The sequence below is a fragment of the Episyrphus balteatus genome, chromosome 3, assembly GCF_945859705.1.
Source record: "Episyrphus balteatus chromosome 3, idEpiBalt1.1, whole genome shotgun sequence".
In the NCBI taxonomy this organism is placed as follows: Eukaryota; Metazoa; Arthropoda; class Insecta; order Diptera; family Syrphidae; genus Episyrphus; species Episyrphus balteatus.
The window spans coordinates 21216279-21233925 of NC_079136.1; the positions used below are offsets into that span (position 1 = coordinate 21216279).

Here is a 17647-nt window from a genome sequence, read left to right on the forward strand (position 1 = left end):
AAAAATTGGTTCATTTTTTCAGAAATTTTTGAGAATTTTGATAAAAAATTTACGATTTCTTGAAGAAATCTTTCCGTAATGATTGAAATAATTGCCAGAACCTATTTATTAACGCCATTTTATTTTACTACCTCAAATACCTCCTTTTTGTTTTGTGTTGACGGAAATTAGTCAATGTCTTTCGGGAAATTCACCAACTAAATTGAAGGAAATTCTGTCAAAAGGTAAGAAGAGGATGGTAATAGTAGTACATCAGGACTGTCTAAAGCAGATAGACTGATTTTGTCAGGAAGGGAAAATTCAACTTGGGAACTTTAATGAACTTATTACTGAAGTTATTGGTTAAAAAATTTTAGTGAAATAATTTCAAAATACCCAATAAAGAAAAATTGGTTCATTTTTTCAGAAATTTTTGAGAATTTTGATAAAAAATTTACGATTTCTTGAAGAAATCCTTCCGTAACAATTGAAATAATTGCCAGAACCTATTTTTTAACGCCACTTTATTTTACTACCTCAAATACCTAATTTTTATATAGGAAGTAAAAGTTTCTGGTATGCCTCCTTCAACCAACAGCCATATATAAAATGTGCATCAATTTTTTAAGTTTATAATCACAAAATCGATAAAATCGTACCCACCTCCATCCACCTACTTGGAAATCAATTTATGCATTGAGTGTGTTTCAAGCTCGCAAATTAAATCAGCCCTTAACTATAATGCACATATCCAAGCCTTACAATACCTTAATTCTTATCCCTCATGTGAACATTATACAACACGCGAGTAAGCACTTAAAAAAAAACAAGTCATCGTTGTTTTTTTTTATTCTGTAACCCTTTTTTTTCTCTCTCTCTGCACTGATTTTCACATTAAGTTGTTGAGAGGAGGAGGGTAAAAGTGAGGGTAGAAAAAAAAAACTAAGAAACACCCCTAAGCCACCTGTGGTGACAACGAACGAACAAACATACAAAATGTTGATTCAAACCCTTGCTTAACGTCTTTATGGGATAAACTATGTTATGCTCCCATACTTGTTTTCTATATTTTTTTTCTAACGTTGAGTATATCTGCACCTTATACACAACCCATATGGAAGGATTTCTATATATTTTGAATTAGGTTAATCCAATGTTTGGGCTTTAATGAACCACCAACAACTACCGTAAAACCGGGTGACTTTGGCACGTTTTCAAATTCAAATGTGAATAACTTTTGCAATAATTTTTTTTTTTAAATGAAGATTTCAACCAATTTACCTACTTCGCTCATTCTATAGGTATGATTAATCTTGAAGAAATCTGTCCGACAGTTCTATAGATATTTGCCAAAATATGGGTGGCCAAAGTCACCCTCCATTCCGGGTGACTTTGGCCGGTAGGACGTTTGCTATATTTGCAGTTCAACTACAAGTACCACGTCAGTCTAACCCACCCCAAATGAAAGACCAGATTTTTTAAAACATGTGGGTTTTTATTTGATTAAAAAAAACAAAACCTTAAAATTAGCATAAATTTTGATATCCTTCAAATGATATGGAAAAAAATAGTCTCTCTCTGCGGTCAACCGTTGGAACAGGAAGTTTCTTCTCCAGATCACTTTTGGTGACTTGTGCAACGTCTTTTTTTTCTGGGTATATGAAGCTGTACCCAGCACCTCTTCGCAGGAATGACACTGTAACCTCATCGTTATCAACATTTAAGATGCAGCCGACGTAAAATGTTAATTTTTTCTTAACTGGAAACTTGACCAGAAAATAGTCACCAGCCTTTATGGACGATTCTTCGCTGGCCATCATATCTTCGTCAATCATAATTTGTTGCTCTTGCCAAGAAGCGAGGTTAACACTGTCCGAGTCATCCAAAGACAAAGACTGGAGCGAGTTTAGAGTGGTATTGATGGTTGAGGAGTCTGATGAAACGATGACCTGTTAACATACAAACCTAGTTAATTTATTTCATCAATAAAATAATGAAATATAATCTTGCCTTGCGGCGTCTTGGCTTCCGTCTGTGACTTATTTTTGAGGGGCCGGGCTGATCCGTGGACATTTCTTCAGTGACATCATCGGGTGCATCTACATTGGGAGAATGTGTTAAAACGCTCGACGATAATGTGAAGTCCGCCATAGTGACACTAGCACCTGGTTCAGTGTTAACTTTTTTCTTTCTTGGCTTCCTGGTTGAGGTATCCGGGGTCCGAAGGCTCTTCATATAGTCCAATACTGAATCGCTAAGGTTCATCATGTTGCTGGTAGTATTATTTGTTCTTGATTCAGTTTTGTCGAGTTTACTTAAAACTTGTTGCCTATCGCATGGATAAATTCCAGTTGCCCGGAAGCCAGATATCAAATTTTCTCTTGCCTTGTCGTTCTCATGTAACCTGTCCCAGACTTTTTTTAGAAGCCTAGGAAACACATCTTTCGGCACTGTTTTGTTTTTCGAGTTAGCAATCTTATACTCTGTTAAAGTCTTCCTCCATAATGTTTTAAGAGGTCGAAAGAATGCTACGTCTAGTGGTTGAGCAATATGAGTGCAATTGGGGGGAAGGCAAATAAATTTGATATTATTTTCTTCAGCTAGTTTGATAACATCTTCTGAAAAATGGCTCGAAAGATTGTCACCAATGATTGCCTTTGGACCAGTTAACCTCCGGGCGTAAGGGAGGTAGATAGTTTGAAACCAATCGGAAAATACCCTGTTATCAAACCAACCATGAGATGTAGCATTATATCGAGAGCCAGGTGGACCACCCTCCATCCAGTTCTTGTAAACATTTTTGGCTTTATAAACAACGTAAACAGGCAACAACTGTCCTGTTGCTGTGCCACAAAACATGAGAGAAACTGAGCTTTTAGAATGGGCCATAACTTGTTCTGGATACTTAACGCCTCTGGAGAAAATGGCTTTCTTGGATCCTGGATCGTCTGTAAAATTGGTTTCGTCATAGTTGCTGATGTTTTCAGGTGGTATACCTTCCAAACTGTTTTCCAAGTTGTTGAAGTAGCTAGACATTGTTGAGACTGATATGGCTGCCCTTGCTGGAGTAATATTTTGGCACATTCGAGAAGTTATTTGGTCTTTGTGCCTTTCCAGAAATGAATGTGCCCAATCCTTCCCTGGGAAATTGTTATTAAACTTGGAAACACGTTTGCCCTTTCTGTCGAGAAACCTCTTGGTGATGTGGCGAAGATCGAGGGTTGAAAGTGGAAATCCCCAGTTACTCGTTGTTAGAAGCATTTTTACGATGCAGGCTTCTTCGTCTTCCAAAAGAGCGGTTGGCCCACCAACAGATTTTGTGTGAAGCTTCTTAATTTTGTTTTGGAGCGTGGATCTTGAGATGTTGAACTCTTTTGCGGCCTTGTTTAATGACATTTTCCCTTCTCGAACTTGTAATAAAGCATCTTCCAATGTTTCAGGGGTATAGTTTTTGTAAGGCTTTTCGAACCCCGTCCTTTTGTATGTGTTCGGCATCTTAATTCTTCTCTAAAATGTTCATATAAGTTTATGAACTTCCTTTTATATGTGTATGCTGGTGGTTGTTATAGCAAGCATCAGGATGGTGATTACATTTAAATTATGTATTGGTGCTGCCAAACATTGCATATGTGTATTACATTATAACTACAATTTAGTGCTGCCAAATGTTGATATGCATGATCTGATAACCTTCTTATTATATTGCCAAATATAAGTTTTGTCAATATATAATAATATATAAAAACAAAGTCTAGTGCAAAAATTAAGAGGGTGACTTTGGCCACCCGGCCAAAGTCACCCGATATGCCGGCCAAAGTCACCCTACCATATGGCATTTTTTATATAAAAATTAAAATTAATTTTTGTGAAATAGTTACAAGAGTAGAATGAAAGAAATTCAACTTGCAAAGCAATACACATAACGGAGTTAAAGTCATTTGGCAATCCTATTTCTGCAATATGTTCAACCCATCCAACATTTTCAGGTATTTTTTTTTTTAGCATTTTGAAGAAAACTAAATTTTAATATAAATTAATTTCTAATTTTAATTAAATAAAGCTAGTATGATCACTTTTAAATTCATCAAATTATACGAATTTACAAAGAAACTTGGAAAAAATCAGACAAATCCTTCATATATTAACAATTTTTTAAAAAAGTGTCCATGTCAAAATCAAAGTCACCCGCCAGGCCAAAATCACCCGGTTTTACGGTAGTTGTATTTTCAAAAGCAACAAAAGAGTAGGCATTTTCACAAGTTGTTGTAAATCGTTGTCGCTGTCGTCGTCACACTGTGTAACAAGATTAGTTTTTTTTTTTTTTGAGAACTGAGAAAAGCCATCTGTGTCGTTTTTGTTAAATTAAAATATCAAATTACAATTAATTGTTGTTTTGTTAAGCAAAATTTCAAAAGGGTGATATTTTGAGAAATCAAAGATTTTATAGATTAAAGAAAGTAAAGAGGTGAAAGTTTTTTGTTCCGGATTTAGGATAACGTTTGTATACTTTTAACACTTACACTTTTTTTTAAATAATACTTGTGACCCAATAGAAGCACTTTAAAAACTCGACTACAATATTGAGCTTGATTTGAAATATTTTTTCCTGTGAGCTTTTAATATTACTCAGAGTCAGAAGTTACTGATAGCTCTGTTACCATAACGAAATAGTAGCTTTGATAGTTACTAGAAGTTTCTATTTTTACAATAATTCATGTATAAAAAAAAACTTTCTTAAAGTCGTCTGTTTATTTTTAACCGATATTGGCTGAGATATTAAGAACTCTAAGTAGTAAGTTCAGATGAATATTATCTATCCATTTACAAATGTTTAAAACTATCCTTTTTTGTTTAGGTATTTCCAGCGTTACGGGTGTGCAATCAAGCACTCAAAGTAGTTATTTCCGTCAGACGAATAAAATCTTTTCAATAAATCATTTTTCAAAACGATTTCTGTTAGTTTAAAAGTTTAAAGCGTTACGGGTGCGACATTTTTATCAAAATTTTAGGAATTATTCAGCCATTGTTCAACATCATTATAATCCACCTTTAATTTTGAATAAATTGGAGCAGAATAACAAGTAAAATTAATTGAAAATATGTTTGAAATATCCTATAAGTCAGGCGTGACTTTTTAAAACACCTGATTTTCAAAAAGAATTTTATGTAGAATTCTTATCCGAGTGTTCTTCAGTAATCCTTCCACAAAGAAACAACGATGAAAATCTACCAAAAACATTCGTTATATTTACATTGTGTGACGAAAGAGAGTTACAGGTGTGACTGTTGATATTTTATTAGGTTATATTAGATAATAATGCGATTATTCTATTGAAATTATCAAATAATATTGGGTGTTGAAGCGTTACGGGTGTGCAATCAAGCACTCAAAGTAGTTATTTCCGTCAGACGAATAAAATCTTTTCAATAAATCATTTTTCAAAACGATTTCTGTTAGTTTAAAAGTTTAAAGCGTTACGGGTGCTACATTTTTATCAAAATTTTAGGAATTATTCAGCCATTATATAACATCATTATAATCCACTTTTAATTTTGAATAAATTGGAGCAGAATAACATGTAAAATTAATTGAAAATATGTTTGAAATATCCTATAAGTCAGTCGTGACTTTTTAAAACACCTGATTTTCAAAAAGAATTTTATGTAGAATTCTTATCCGAGTGTTCTTCAGTTTTCCTTCCACAAAGAAACAACGATGAAAATCTACCAAAAACATTCGTTATATTTACATGGTGTGACGAAAGAGAGTTACGGGTGTGACTGTTGATATTTTATTAGGTTATATTAGATAATATTGCGATTATTCTATTGAAATTATCAAATTATATTGGGTGTTGAAGCGTTACGGGTGTGACACGTTTATCATATTTTCATAAATTATTCAGCTATTATTCAACATCGAAATTATTCAACTTGAATTTTTATTCAATAAGAACATAATTTTAATATTCGATAGGTCGAGTGTGACGTGCCAACACCTGATTTTTGAAAAAGAAATCAGATTTTGTTTCATTAAAAAATGTTAATTCTTTTCCAAATGCAAATTTCAATGTTATATTTCAGTACCTTATCCTGAAACCTAAAACGTACAGGCGTGACTCAAGGTAAGAACCTTGAGTAAAATTAAAATTTATTAGGTGCCGTTACCACAGGTCAAGTGACATAAGGTCAAATACCGATGCTAGGCTTTCCAGAAAGGTGGTTTCCCAGAATTCTGTTTCTTATTTAAGGGGGGAGATCCCTCTGATTTTTTTTTTTATTTTTGCATTATTTTTTTGTCGTCTAATTAATTCATTTATCAACCGAAGAAACTATTTTCAGTGGTCTTAGCCTTAAATGAAGCCTCAAAAGTCCCTAGATAGTCCCTAAACCCATGCGCTCCGAACATACCACAGTACGAAAACGAAAACTTTAAACGCATTTTTCTCGAAACGCGTTTTTTTCCGCGCCGTGCAACGTAACTCAAAAACTAATGAAGCTATCGACTTGAAATAAATTGCAAATTACTCTTTAATTTTTTGGCCATTGCATGAAGCTAAAAGTTCAATAAAATTTTTACAAAAAATATTTTTTTTAACAATTTATTTATAAAAAAACATTGTGTTTTTTTCGTTTTTTTGGTCTCTAATTTTTATTTTGCACTTTTGTTTACTAAATTTAGGTTCATGCAAAGCGTATAAATATTTTTTATTGGAAAAAAATGTTGTTTTTGATTATAAATAATTTTCTGAACCTGGGCATTGCACGGCGCAAATTCGAGGCGTCAACTTTAAAGAGCTGTAGAGCCGCCATTTTGTTTTTTTTTTTTTACTTCAAAAAAATTTTGTCAATACTTCATAATGTGAATAATATCATATACTTTTCCAAATTTCAATAAATACTTTCGGTTTTCCAAAAAAAAATGATTGAAAAAGCTGTCGTCCAGAGGGATTTCCCCTCTTAATTCCGATTCCGATTCCAACTTTTACCTTGTTTTTTTTTATATCAAAGTGAAGATCAAAATGGATACCACACAGAGCTGACTACATACCATGGTAACTCTAGTGTTTCGAGTTGTAATGAAATTTTCTTTTTCAAATAGATTTTAACTTAAAAGCCAACTCTAAATACATTTTTTTTTTTTTTTCAAAGTTTAAACAAGTTGGCAACAATGATTACTCTGCGTATTCATTCTTTCGTCTGCATGCACATTGACACTCAAGCCCTAGAAAATTATAATGCAAAAAATAAATAAATTACAAAACTGGAAACGAATCATGACAATTTCCAATTATAGACACACACAACATCCATTCCATACCGGCAAATCTACACACCGGAGAATGAACAACAAACAGGCTCGAAACGTAAAAAATACAGTCAATACCATAATTTATCGGACAGAAAAAACTTTATGTTTTGTTCTTTCGAAGTTTTGAATAAATGTTTTTTTGTTATAGGTAATTAATAAAAACTAAATTTTAGAAGTTAGTAGAAAAACATAAGAAAATCTCCAATATGTTGTTTTGTTTTGTTATAGCAGCTGAAAAAAAAAACTATTATGTCCGAATATTTCTTGTCATGACTGTAATCAAAGTCTATACATTGGTCTACCTGAATTGCGTATCTTTTTTATCAATTATAGCTTGTCCGGTGTGTGGAAATGGCCATTGGAAAATAATAATCACCACCTGTTGGGTTTTTTTTTTTTTGTGCTCCTTGTAGTCTTTGATGGTATTACAAGTTGAATGGCTGGTACAACTATACTATACACATTTTTGCTACTTAACCATTGGCTAACAACATACAAAGACTGGACATTCTAATTAGATGCAACCGTAGTATAGTATAATGTCGGTATCGGTAGGTACAGGTACTCGTTACTTGTTTATGATGATGTATTAGGTACCTATACATTATAGGTTGTAAATCAGGCATAACCTGTAACTGAAAACACAATTTACTGGTAGGTAAGTTAGAAAATATCACAACTTGGGTACACCGCAGGGAAATTACACAAAAAAAAAAGTGATTATAAAAAAAAAAAAAAAACTTTACTAATTACTTGTACATGGTCTTCTACTTTACATTATAGACAACATAGAAGTTATGCTTTTGAATAAGTTATGAATATGTACGGAATATTATGTACTTCAAACTGTATACGATGAATACAGAGCATTGAGAAGGAAAAGTTATGGTTTCTCACGTTCAACAATCATGAAATATATGAAAAAACAGTTGTACTACTACTATGCGGCAAAAAAAAAACACATCAGCAGTGCAAAAGTCGAAAACAATGGTAAATTATTTGCGTCATGCAATGAAGACATTGGCTTTTATTATTATTCTCCCCTCTCCTCATTCACATGGGATTCGAACTTTATAATGGAAAAGAATGATAAAGCTGACTTCATTGGAATATTATATAGAACAATGCGAGAGTGTTTTTAACATAACAACATACATATACAAAAATGTTATTCAACTTACCATAGTTCTTGACTCCGAAAACGACCTAGTGGAGAGGTTGTGTGGTATTGTAGAACCTTTTGGTTGCAAACAATTATGTATTATTATTTTGTGTGACATACATTTTTATGTGGTGGTTTTTAGACTGTGAGATTGCATTTATTTTGCGAATTATAGTTTTGAAGTGAGGAAATTTTTTTGGGGTTTATTGTTATGTTTTTAAAAACATTGAAATGGCTCTTTTTTGTTGGATTTTAATAACCAAATGTATGTATTTCTTTTTTTTCCAGTAAGACATCAGTTGCTAACTACCTTGTATTAAATAGGTATCGATTCATACAAATTAACACGTTGCGTTGGCTGATTTTCCTAAAAAAAAGTTATGAATTTTGATTTGAAAACAAAATAATCATTTTTATCAAAAAAAACAAAACCGACCTGGACGAAATTGAAATGGGACCACAGTGCAGGCACCAGCTTTTCAATACAAAAAGAATTATTAAAATTAGTTCACTAAGTCCAAAGATATGAGGTACGAAACAAAAAAAAAAATATTTGGAGAACGAGCGATTTGACATAAATATTTGAAAAATACCCTAAAATCGTATTCGAGAAAAAAAACTTTTTTTGTTGATACCATTTTAACAATATTTTCCATATTTTACAATACAAAAATACAAATGATGAACTTAAACTTATGTATAGGTATGGTAGAAGTTTTTATATCAGAAATACGAAAATACGTAAAATTTGTTTTTGAAATTAATAAAACATATTTAACAGGTATTTTAATGGTTTTAATCTTTAAACGAAGCATGCCATTCATGTAACTACAACAAAATTTTTTTGTAAAAAAAAACTCGTATTGCAAGTGAAAAATATTTGTATTTTAAATAAATTTTTTCTGTAAATAAAAACGTTTTGAATTAAAAAAAAAAAAAAGAATTATTTCTGCATTAAAATAAAAAAAAATTAATGCAAAATGTGTGCATTAATTTTTTTATTTTTAACGTTCGTCCAACTTCTTGCAATTTTTCTATTTGAAATAGCTAAAATGTCCAATAGTGGAGTAACTAAAGCTCAAAAATTGGCAATATTAGGGAACCCGGCCGAACAGCTTAGACTTTGATGATCTTTTTTTTCAAACGTCGGTAATTAAAAATACTTTAAAGTCTATAGATTAAAAATTGCCGGCGTTGCCGTTTTGATTTTTTAAATTTAATTGAAGTTTTTTGTGAACAAAAACAAATTTTTTTCAAAATTTTTTCTTAAATTTCATAAATTACCTAATTGATGCCAAAAGATTGTCTAGGAAATTCAAGGAAAAAAAATATATGGGAGAGAGGGACAATCTTCCATAGTTCAAGCGATAGATGCAATTTTCTTATTAATTGACTTCAAACACAAAAAAAAATATTTGAACACAACGGCAACACTTACAATATTCAAATATACATTTTTTAAAAGCTAGAAGCTTAGTCATATATGTAAAATTAAAATTAAGTTAATTGAATGAACGGCTTTTGAAAGAATGGTAATTGAACTCAGATTTTGAAAAAAAAATTATTGAAAAAATTTTAACATGTCGTTTTTAAACTTGGTCGTAATATAAAATGCATTTATTTTCAAATTTTTTTGGCCGCATTTATTATGATTTCAAATTATAAAAGGAAATGTCAATATGTATTACGGTTTATGAAAAAAATTAAAAAGTATTTCATTTTCGAAGAACTTTTTTTAATAAAAGTTTTAAAAAAAAATGTAACTTATTTTTTTTTTAAAGTTCAACATCTAAACATAAAATTATTTTTTATTCATTTAATAACTCTTACTGTTGAAAGTTAAATAGCAAAAATTTAAAGTTCCTATTTACCACAGTCTTTGAGAAAATTAATTATTTCAATGCAAAAATTCAGTTTTAATAAAAAAAAACCATTGAAATTGAAGTAATTTTTCATTTTTTTTTTTCAAAAGTGTGATATATTTTACCTTTTTTGCTTCGAAATTCAACTGATAATATTTATTTTTTTAAATTCATATTTTATTAGAAAAAGTTTGGAAAAAAGTCATTTTAAATTTTTCTAATAATATTTTTTTTTTAATTCTGAGTTTGAGGACCATTTTTTCAAAAAGTCTTGATTAAATTTATTTAAATTTTAGTGGATTTAAATTTAAGAGATAAGAATGAGCTTCTGGCTTTTTAAAAATGTATTTTAAAATATTGTAGGTGTTGCCGTTGTTTTCAAAATATTTTTTTTGTGTTTGAGGTCAGAATGTTAGAAAATTACATTTATCGCTTAAACGATGGAAGATTGTCCCTTACTGCCTTTTATATATTTTCCTTAAATTACCAAGAGAATCTTTTGCTATCATTTGTTTTATGAAATTTAAGCAAAAAAAATGGTTTTGTTCAAAAAAAAATTTAATTTTAATTTTAAAAAACAATACGGCAACACCGGCAATTTTTAATCTATAGACTTTAAAGTATTTTTAATTACCTACGTTTGAAAAAAAAAATCTTCAAAATCAGAGTTCGGCCGGGTTCCCTAATAATTTGCTTTAGTTACTCTATTACAAATAGTCAAATTGTAAGATATTCAACGAATATAAGATAAAAAAAAATATTCAATGCACACATTTTTCATTTAATTTTTTTTTGTTTGAATACAATTTTTTTTTATTTTTAATAATTTTTTTCATTTGCAACAAAAATTTATTTTAAATGCAATTTTTTTTCAATGACCTTCTAACAAGTTTGAAGGAAATCACTTCAGTAATTTAGACACTGACAGTGTCGGTTTTAAACAGCTTGTTTTTAAGAGAAATACTTTTAAAGTTTTAAAGTTATCCGCTGAACACGGAAAAGGCGTCTTTGAAAAACGAAGAATACGAACAGAACTTCAAATTTTAAAGTTGAGGTTATACAGGAAATTCGCTAATTTGGTTCAATCTATCGCCTTCAAGAAAGCGGACACAGAGCTAATATTGAACGAAAAATCACCCCAATTCCGATGAAATGTAATCGAGTCATTGGAAATTAAACTCAGATACAGCAGTGTTGGCTGCAAACGTGCTCCTGATGGACATTAACTCGTATGAATAACTTTGAAATTCATAAATAAAAGTTTTGGTTGAATTGCACTTTTTGAGGCATCACAAATGATTTAAGTTTCATTAAAAAAAAGTTTAAAAAAAAAGTCTATATTGGACAACCCAAAATAAGAATCGTTAAAACAAGTTGAGGATTAATTAAAGCCACGTCCATCCACTATCAAAAGTTTAAAAAGAAGTGGGTTTCCTGCTAACTTCCCGTAAAAATGTACTAAGAGACATTTTTTTGAAAATGACTTTTTGATGTGAAATGGGGTTGGGTTCGATAATTTTAAAATTCGGGATTTTAGAAAACGGGAATTAAAAAAAGCGGTATTTTAGTAAACGGGATTTTGAAACTTTTTTTTCGGGATTTTCGAAAAACGGGATTTTAAAAAGCGGGATTCCGATACGCTCCCCAAATTTAGAAATGTCGCTTAATACATTCTTACGGGAAGGTATAGAAATATTTTCATGGTATTAAAATTTTTAAGAAAACGGCTACAACAATTTCAATTGAATTTCCTGAACCTACAAAATGAAGATGTTATTAACAAAACTGCTTATAGGTTTTATCAATAAATTCGAATATCGGAAATATTGCTTTGACGTTTTATATTTCGGTATATTATATTTATGTTAATCGCGTATATCTTGTGAAGACTAATCCGATTTACTAAGGGCCAATTTATTGAGCTTCCATTAAATTTTGAAATTTATCGTTTTAGTTAAAAACGATTTTAAACTATTGACGCCTTTAGGTAAACATCATTAAAAATTCATTTAATTCACTCTTCTTTAGTTAAAGCCTTTACTTTTAATGGAAACGTTAAATTTAAAACTCTGTTAAAAATATCCTAGGGAATTTTTATTTTTTTTTTTCAATTCAAACTGTCAAAAGCAACGATTTTGTCAAATTGAATTTGAAGATTTTAATTATAAATTATATGAAAAAAACATAAAAACTAAGGCGCGTAATTATTTTGTAGCTAAAAACTCAAGACGAAATCAAACAGACGAGAGTCGCGATATACAAAAGTGTTCTGAAATGTTTTGAGATGATTATATAATGCAGCACCTCAACCCTGATTGGTTTTACTAGTAGTGTTTTTTTTTTGTAAGTGGAGAAGACAAATCTAGGTGATCTAGTTCTATATGTGCCTTTCTGAGCTAAGAAATGCATTTTTTTAAATTTTGTGTCTATTAAAAATCTAAAATGAAGTGTTGTCTCTCCCCTCTAAATAACATTTTATATATGCATAACTTATTTATGTATGGAATAAATACATTTACATATGTATGAACCTACAAAAAAATTCGCTTCTGGACTTTATTCATAATTGTTTTGTTGTTTTAATAATTCTTTAGCTCATTTGACGTTTTTCAAATAAATTCATAAAATTAAACAATAAAGAAATGACATTTGACTATAATGGAGAGTGAATAAATAAAAATCCTGTTTAAAACCTCAATTTGCTCTGAAAATCCCTCTTAAAAGGTCGAATTTGGGGTTTTAACTAAAAGGGCTTTAAAATTTAATGCTCAATTAATTAATGATGAGAAACTTCAAAAAAATCCTTAAAAGAGACTGAATTAAACGAATTTTATTTTTAAATTTAAAATTCCCATTTTTAATGGAGATTTAAGTTTAATGGAGAGTCAATAAATTGGGCCTAAGACATGTTTTCTTTTAAATCATTTTTAAGGATTAAGTGTCTTAAATAAAAAAAAAAGTTTTTGAAAAAAATAATTTGAAGTTGTGAATGTGAAGATGGAGGTTACAATTATTAAGTTCATGCAATAAGATGGTAGAAGTTTTTTTTTTTAACAAATTTAAGTGGCTGAAAGCAGTATACCCAAGGTATAGACGGATGAATGTTTAGGGGTCGTATTTTTTAACGTTTGTTGGGAACTTTGGTTGAATTTACTTGATCATTTCTGGCGAACTTTTTCCTTTTTCTTAAAAGGTTTTTTTTTAGAGCTTCAACGATATTTTTCTTTATCATTTATGTTATATTCTGCATTTAAGTTAAAAAGCATAATTTAAACGTGTTGACATCACATAGTTAATGTTAATACAACTGCTGCTGTTCATATCTATCAGAATTCTGTTTACTTTGATTAGTAAACTATTTGAACAAAAAGATACTCATTTTTTCCAAATTAAAAATATTGGCAAGATATAATTCGTCTATGTATTCAATTAAGAATAATTTTTGGTTTGGTTTATACCTCAAAATCCATTTATTGAAAATATCTCTTGTCTTTCCAATTTCTTACCTGAAACGAAACAAAAAAAATAACAATTTTTTAATAAAAAAAAATACTTTTTATACAAAATTCTACAAATAAAATATACGAATAAAATATCTTTTCAAATTAAGGTTTCTTCTCTTTTTGTGTGTTTATAACACAAAAAGAGATTTACCATTTCTAAAATGCACATATCTATTCTCTATCCTCTCTCAAAGGCCACAAAATAACATCCGAAGGCTGTAAATATTATAATAAATACATTTTTGAATAAAAACAGAAATATCTATGCTACCTAATCATCATCCTTATAAAAAGATATAGGTAGATACCTTTAACTCGTATATAAATTGTGGATAGCCATCAGATAGAGAAGTGAAAAACGTTTTTGTTTCTGACATTCGAATCAATTTAAATCAAACCACACACGGACACATGAATGCACATATCTTTCTTTCTGTGTGCACAAAGAAAAAACACAAGAAATCCAGGACATAATCAAAAGCAGAGATCATCAGCATATCCCAATTTATTCTAAAACTACTAAAATCCCCATATACACACAGGACTTCTTCTCACAGACCTAAGATATACTAAATAAAATATATAAATGAAAACTACACAGAAACCATTAGAAGAAAAAGGAAGAACCAAAGGACATTCTACACACACACATATACCAATTTGTAGAGAGATGTAGTTAAAAGGAAGTTTTATTTATTCAATTCTATGAATCTTTCTTTTTTCTATATTTTTTTTTAAACATTTATAAGGATATGAGAGTGGATTGTGTGTGTGAGTTAGTAGAGTGAACCACACACTGCATTAGATCTATCTTCCTAAAGGAATAGGTATACTTTTGGTTTGAACTTTGTGATCTAGATTTCTCATTTCCTTAAAAAATAATGAAAAATAAAAAAAAAAAAAACAAAAAAAAATGAATGTCCCCAACCAACAAATGATGATTTTAGAGAAAGCTGATGTATTGTTATTGTAGTGTATTCTTCCTTTTTGCGGTTGACCTCATTTTGTGTAATGTCAACTACTGTAGTTGTCAACTGGAAGTCGGTTTATACGACAAGGACGAAATGATGATGATGACGACGACAGAAGACTAAAATATACGAAATATATAATAAAACCAAGGCAAAGAAACACGATTTTCACATTCAGAAAACAGAGATAGAAATATAGAGTTGGAGAGAAAAATATGGAAAGCTTCAGTCATATGAAAAGTAATCTGAAACATTTTACCCACTGCCTTTGATAGTTGACCCGAATAATGTATATTCTTATTCCCTGTTCCGTGCCAGTGTGCCATCAAATTAATTCCTGAAGCCTGGCTGCTTGCAAAAAGTTCCTTTTTAACTTAACCCTCCCTCTGCCTTGTTCCTTTTTTTCTATACCTTTTACCATCACCATCATCATCCTACTATCCTCCATTTTCTGAATAACAGTAGCAGCAGTTTATCATAGCAAGATGGATTTTTCGCAATTTATTACCAACATCTTTAATCTAGGAACAATAATTCATACAGCCTTTATATAAATTAACCACCGCCGCGCCGCCGCGCACCGGATGAGCAGATACAAATTTATATATACTATACACAAAGCCTATACAAGAGAAGAAATATAGAACTTTTCAGGGTGTGTTTTGTATAGGCTTTGGCGAGAGTAAAAAAAAAAAAAAAAAAACTAGAGGAAAAAGTTTTTTTTTGTGGGCAGAAGAAGGCTTCCATCACAAGCTTGTGCCACGGTATATTTTCTATAATTAGTAGGGAAGCTAATGAATGGAGATTGATTTTTTCTCTTCGTTTGCTATAGGAGTTCTTTGAATTAATTAGGTGTATATAGGGGCCAAGCCCTGTTTGAATCCTTCAAAAAAAAAAAAAACAACAAAAATAGGAGAAAAAAAAATCCAAGGCTGATCCGTGAAATTTGATTAAATTAATTGGCATCTACGAGTCAGAGAGATACCAAACGCACACCAACACCATCCTCACTGAATTACAAACAAACTAGATTTTTGTATCTTTTATTAAGACCCAAGCTGCGCTAATTCGACTCACTGCATAATGAACCTGTTATATCTCAGAAAAAAAAAACAAGACCGGAAAATAGGACAGAGAAGGCCTTCAAAAAAAAAAAAAAAGTAAAAAAAAAACGAAGTCAAAGACGATAAAATACAGATTAGATATGCCCTATAAAGTCCATAGGTATTTTTTGGGGATTCTTTTGATGTTGATTTTGGATTAAGATGCGGACGACGAAACCAAACACCAATACCAATATAAACCGTGTACCAACAATCAATTGAAAAAATATTTTTTTTTTTAAATTTGTTTAAAAATTTCATCAAGTAAAGTCACAGAAGTCTGAATTGATATTAAAAAATTATTGAGGGATGCCACTTGAAAGGTGCTAATTGTTTAGTATGATCGATAAATTAGAGAAAAAGGTTGTCTTCATAATTCGTCTTGGAAGCAAGAATGTAGGTAGTCTTTGAAGGTGGTTATTATGAAGAGACTTAATTCAATAGCCGTAAGATGACTGTTGTAGTGACTTGGCATTTAATCCGATTTTGTGGAAATTATAAGTATAATAAACAACTTCAAAAAAAAATTAAGCCGACTATTTGAGAAAATAAAAATTAATCTTGTTATTGGGTCGGTTTGAGTGAAAGCTTTTGACTTTGTTGTCGATTTTTACAGTTTTTCAATCATACACAAATTTACAAATTTAAACATTGAAACATAATGAATTGTAACATTGAATTGATAGTTTTACTTTGAGTGAAAAGATGCTAAGAAGAGTCTTAGGACAAAGTATATGTCTTGCGAGTTTGATTATTATAATTTTTCAAGTTGTTACAAAATTAAGAACAAAAAACGAATTTTTAAAGATTTTCTCGATTTTTGGACCTCAAATATCTATTAAACGGTTAGATTAACAAAAAAAAAAGTGTACAAGGCCTTTTTTGTAGAGCGTTCAATTTCCTACAAGAATATGTAAAGAAATTTGCTAAAAAATCGATTTAAAAAATAAATGATTTTTTTTTAGTAGAAGCTTGATGTAAAAATGGAAAATTGCAAAGCGGAGGAACTTCCTATTAATATTAAGAGCTCATATTTGGTGTGTATATTCTAGAGGTGTCTAGCAATCGATTTTTCGGAGTACCAAATCAAAAAAAAAAAAAAACATTTCAATTTTTTTGACCCACCCTATTGTCCAATTTGTAAAGATGCCAACGATGTTGTAATAAAACAGTGGCAACAATTTTCAATAATGAAATTTGGTACATTTAAGGACTTCAGTGTCACTTTTTTATATTTTTGAAATATTTAGTTATAAAGTCAACAAAACCCTATTTTTAAATTGGAATGCTTCTAATTTATTAATCAGAAAATATATTTTGATGAAACGAAAATTGAAACAACCATGTTTTTTATATCATTGCAAGTTTTTCAGTTGGTCTTTGCTTGTCTTATTACAACTTCTAAACTTCTCGTCTCGGCTCGATTTTTTGCATGTGGAACGGATCTTCCAAATATCGTCTTTTTCGATTAAACTTCAAACTGCAATTTTCCTCCAAAAGAAGCAAGATAATATTGTGATTATTATGTGTCATCATTTTTTTTTTTTAATTCTTCCATTTAAATGGTTTTTTTGGATTTACGTAATTTATTCGCCAATTCGAGCAAATACCTACATCGAGTGGGGCATTTGAATAATTTTGTCTGTGAAAATATAATTCACATTAAGTTTCAACAATTTTTTTTTTAATTTTATGTTCTCTTTATATTTTTTTTTCTTTCATCCTAGTGTTTCAAAAACCAAGTCCAGAAGTGAA

The 17647-nt window shown here is 30.2% G+C and overlaps 2 protein-coding genes across 4 annotated transcripts in view; both read right to left on the minus strand.

Moving 5' to 3' along the window:
• Nucleotides 1-17647, minus strand: part of LOC129913071 (uncharacterized) — a 407284-nt gene that overhangs the window by 353879 nt on the left and 35758 nt on the right. The window lies entirely within an intron of this gene.
• Nucleotides 1167-4158, minus strand: LOC129913072 (uncharacterized). The gene is made up of 2 exons (XM_055991494.1): nt 1990-4158; nt 1167-1928 (listed from the first exon to the last, which is right to left on the minus strand). Exons 1-2 carry the CDS (start codon nt 3472-3474, stop codon nt 1506-1508), a joined length of 1908 nt encoding a protein of 635 aa, XP_055847469.1. The 5' UTR covers nt 3475-4158; the 3' UTR covers nt 1167-1505.

Excerpts from the sequence above, each read along its gene's own strand:
- LOC129913072 (XM_055991494.1), bottom strand. The coding sequence starts at position 3,474 with ATGCCGAACACATACAAAAGGACGGGGTTCGAAAAGCCTTACAAAAAC. Across the intron at positions 1,929-1,989 it reads GGAAGCCAAGACGCCGCAAG|GTCATCGTTTCATCAGACTC; the intron begins GCAAGATTATAT and ends GTATGTTAACAG.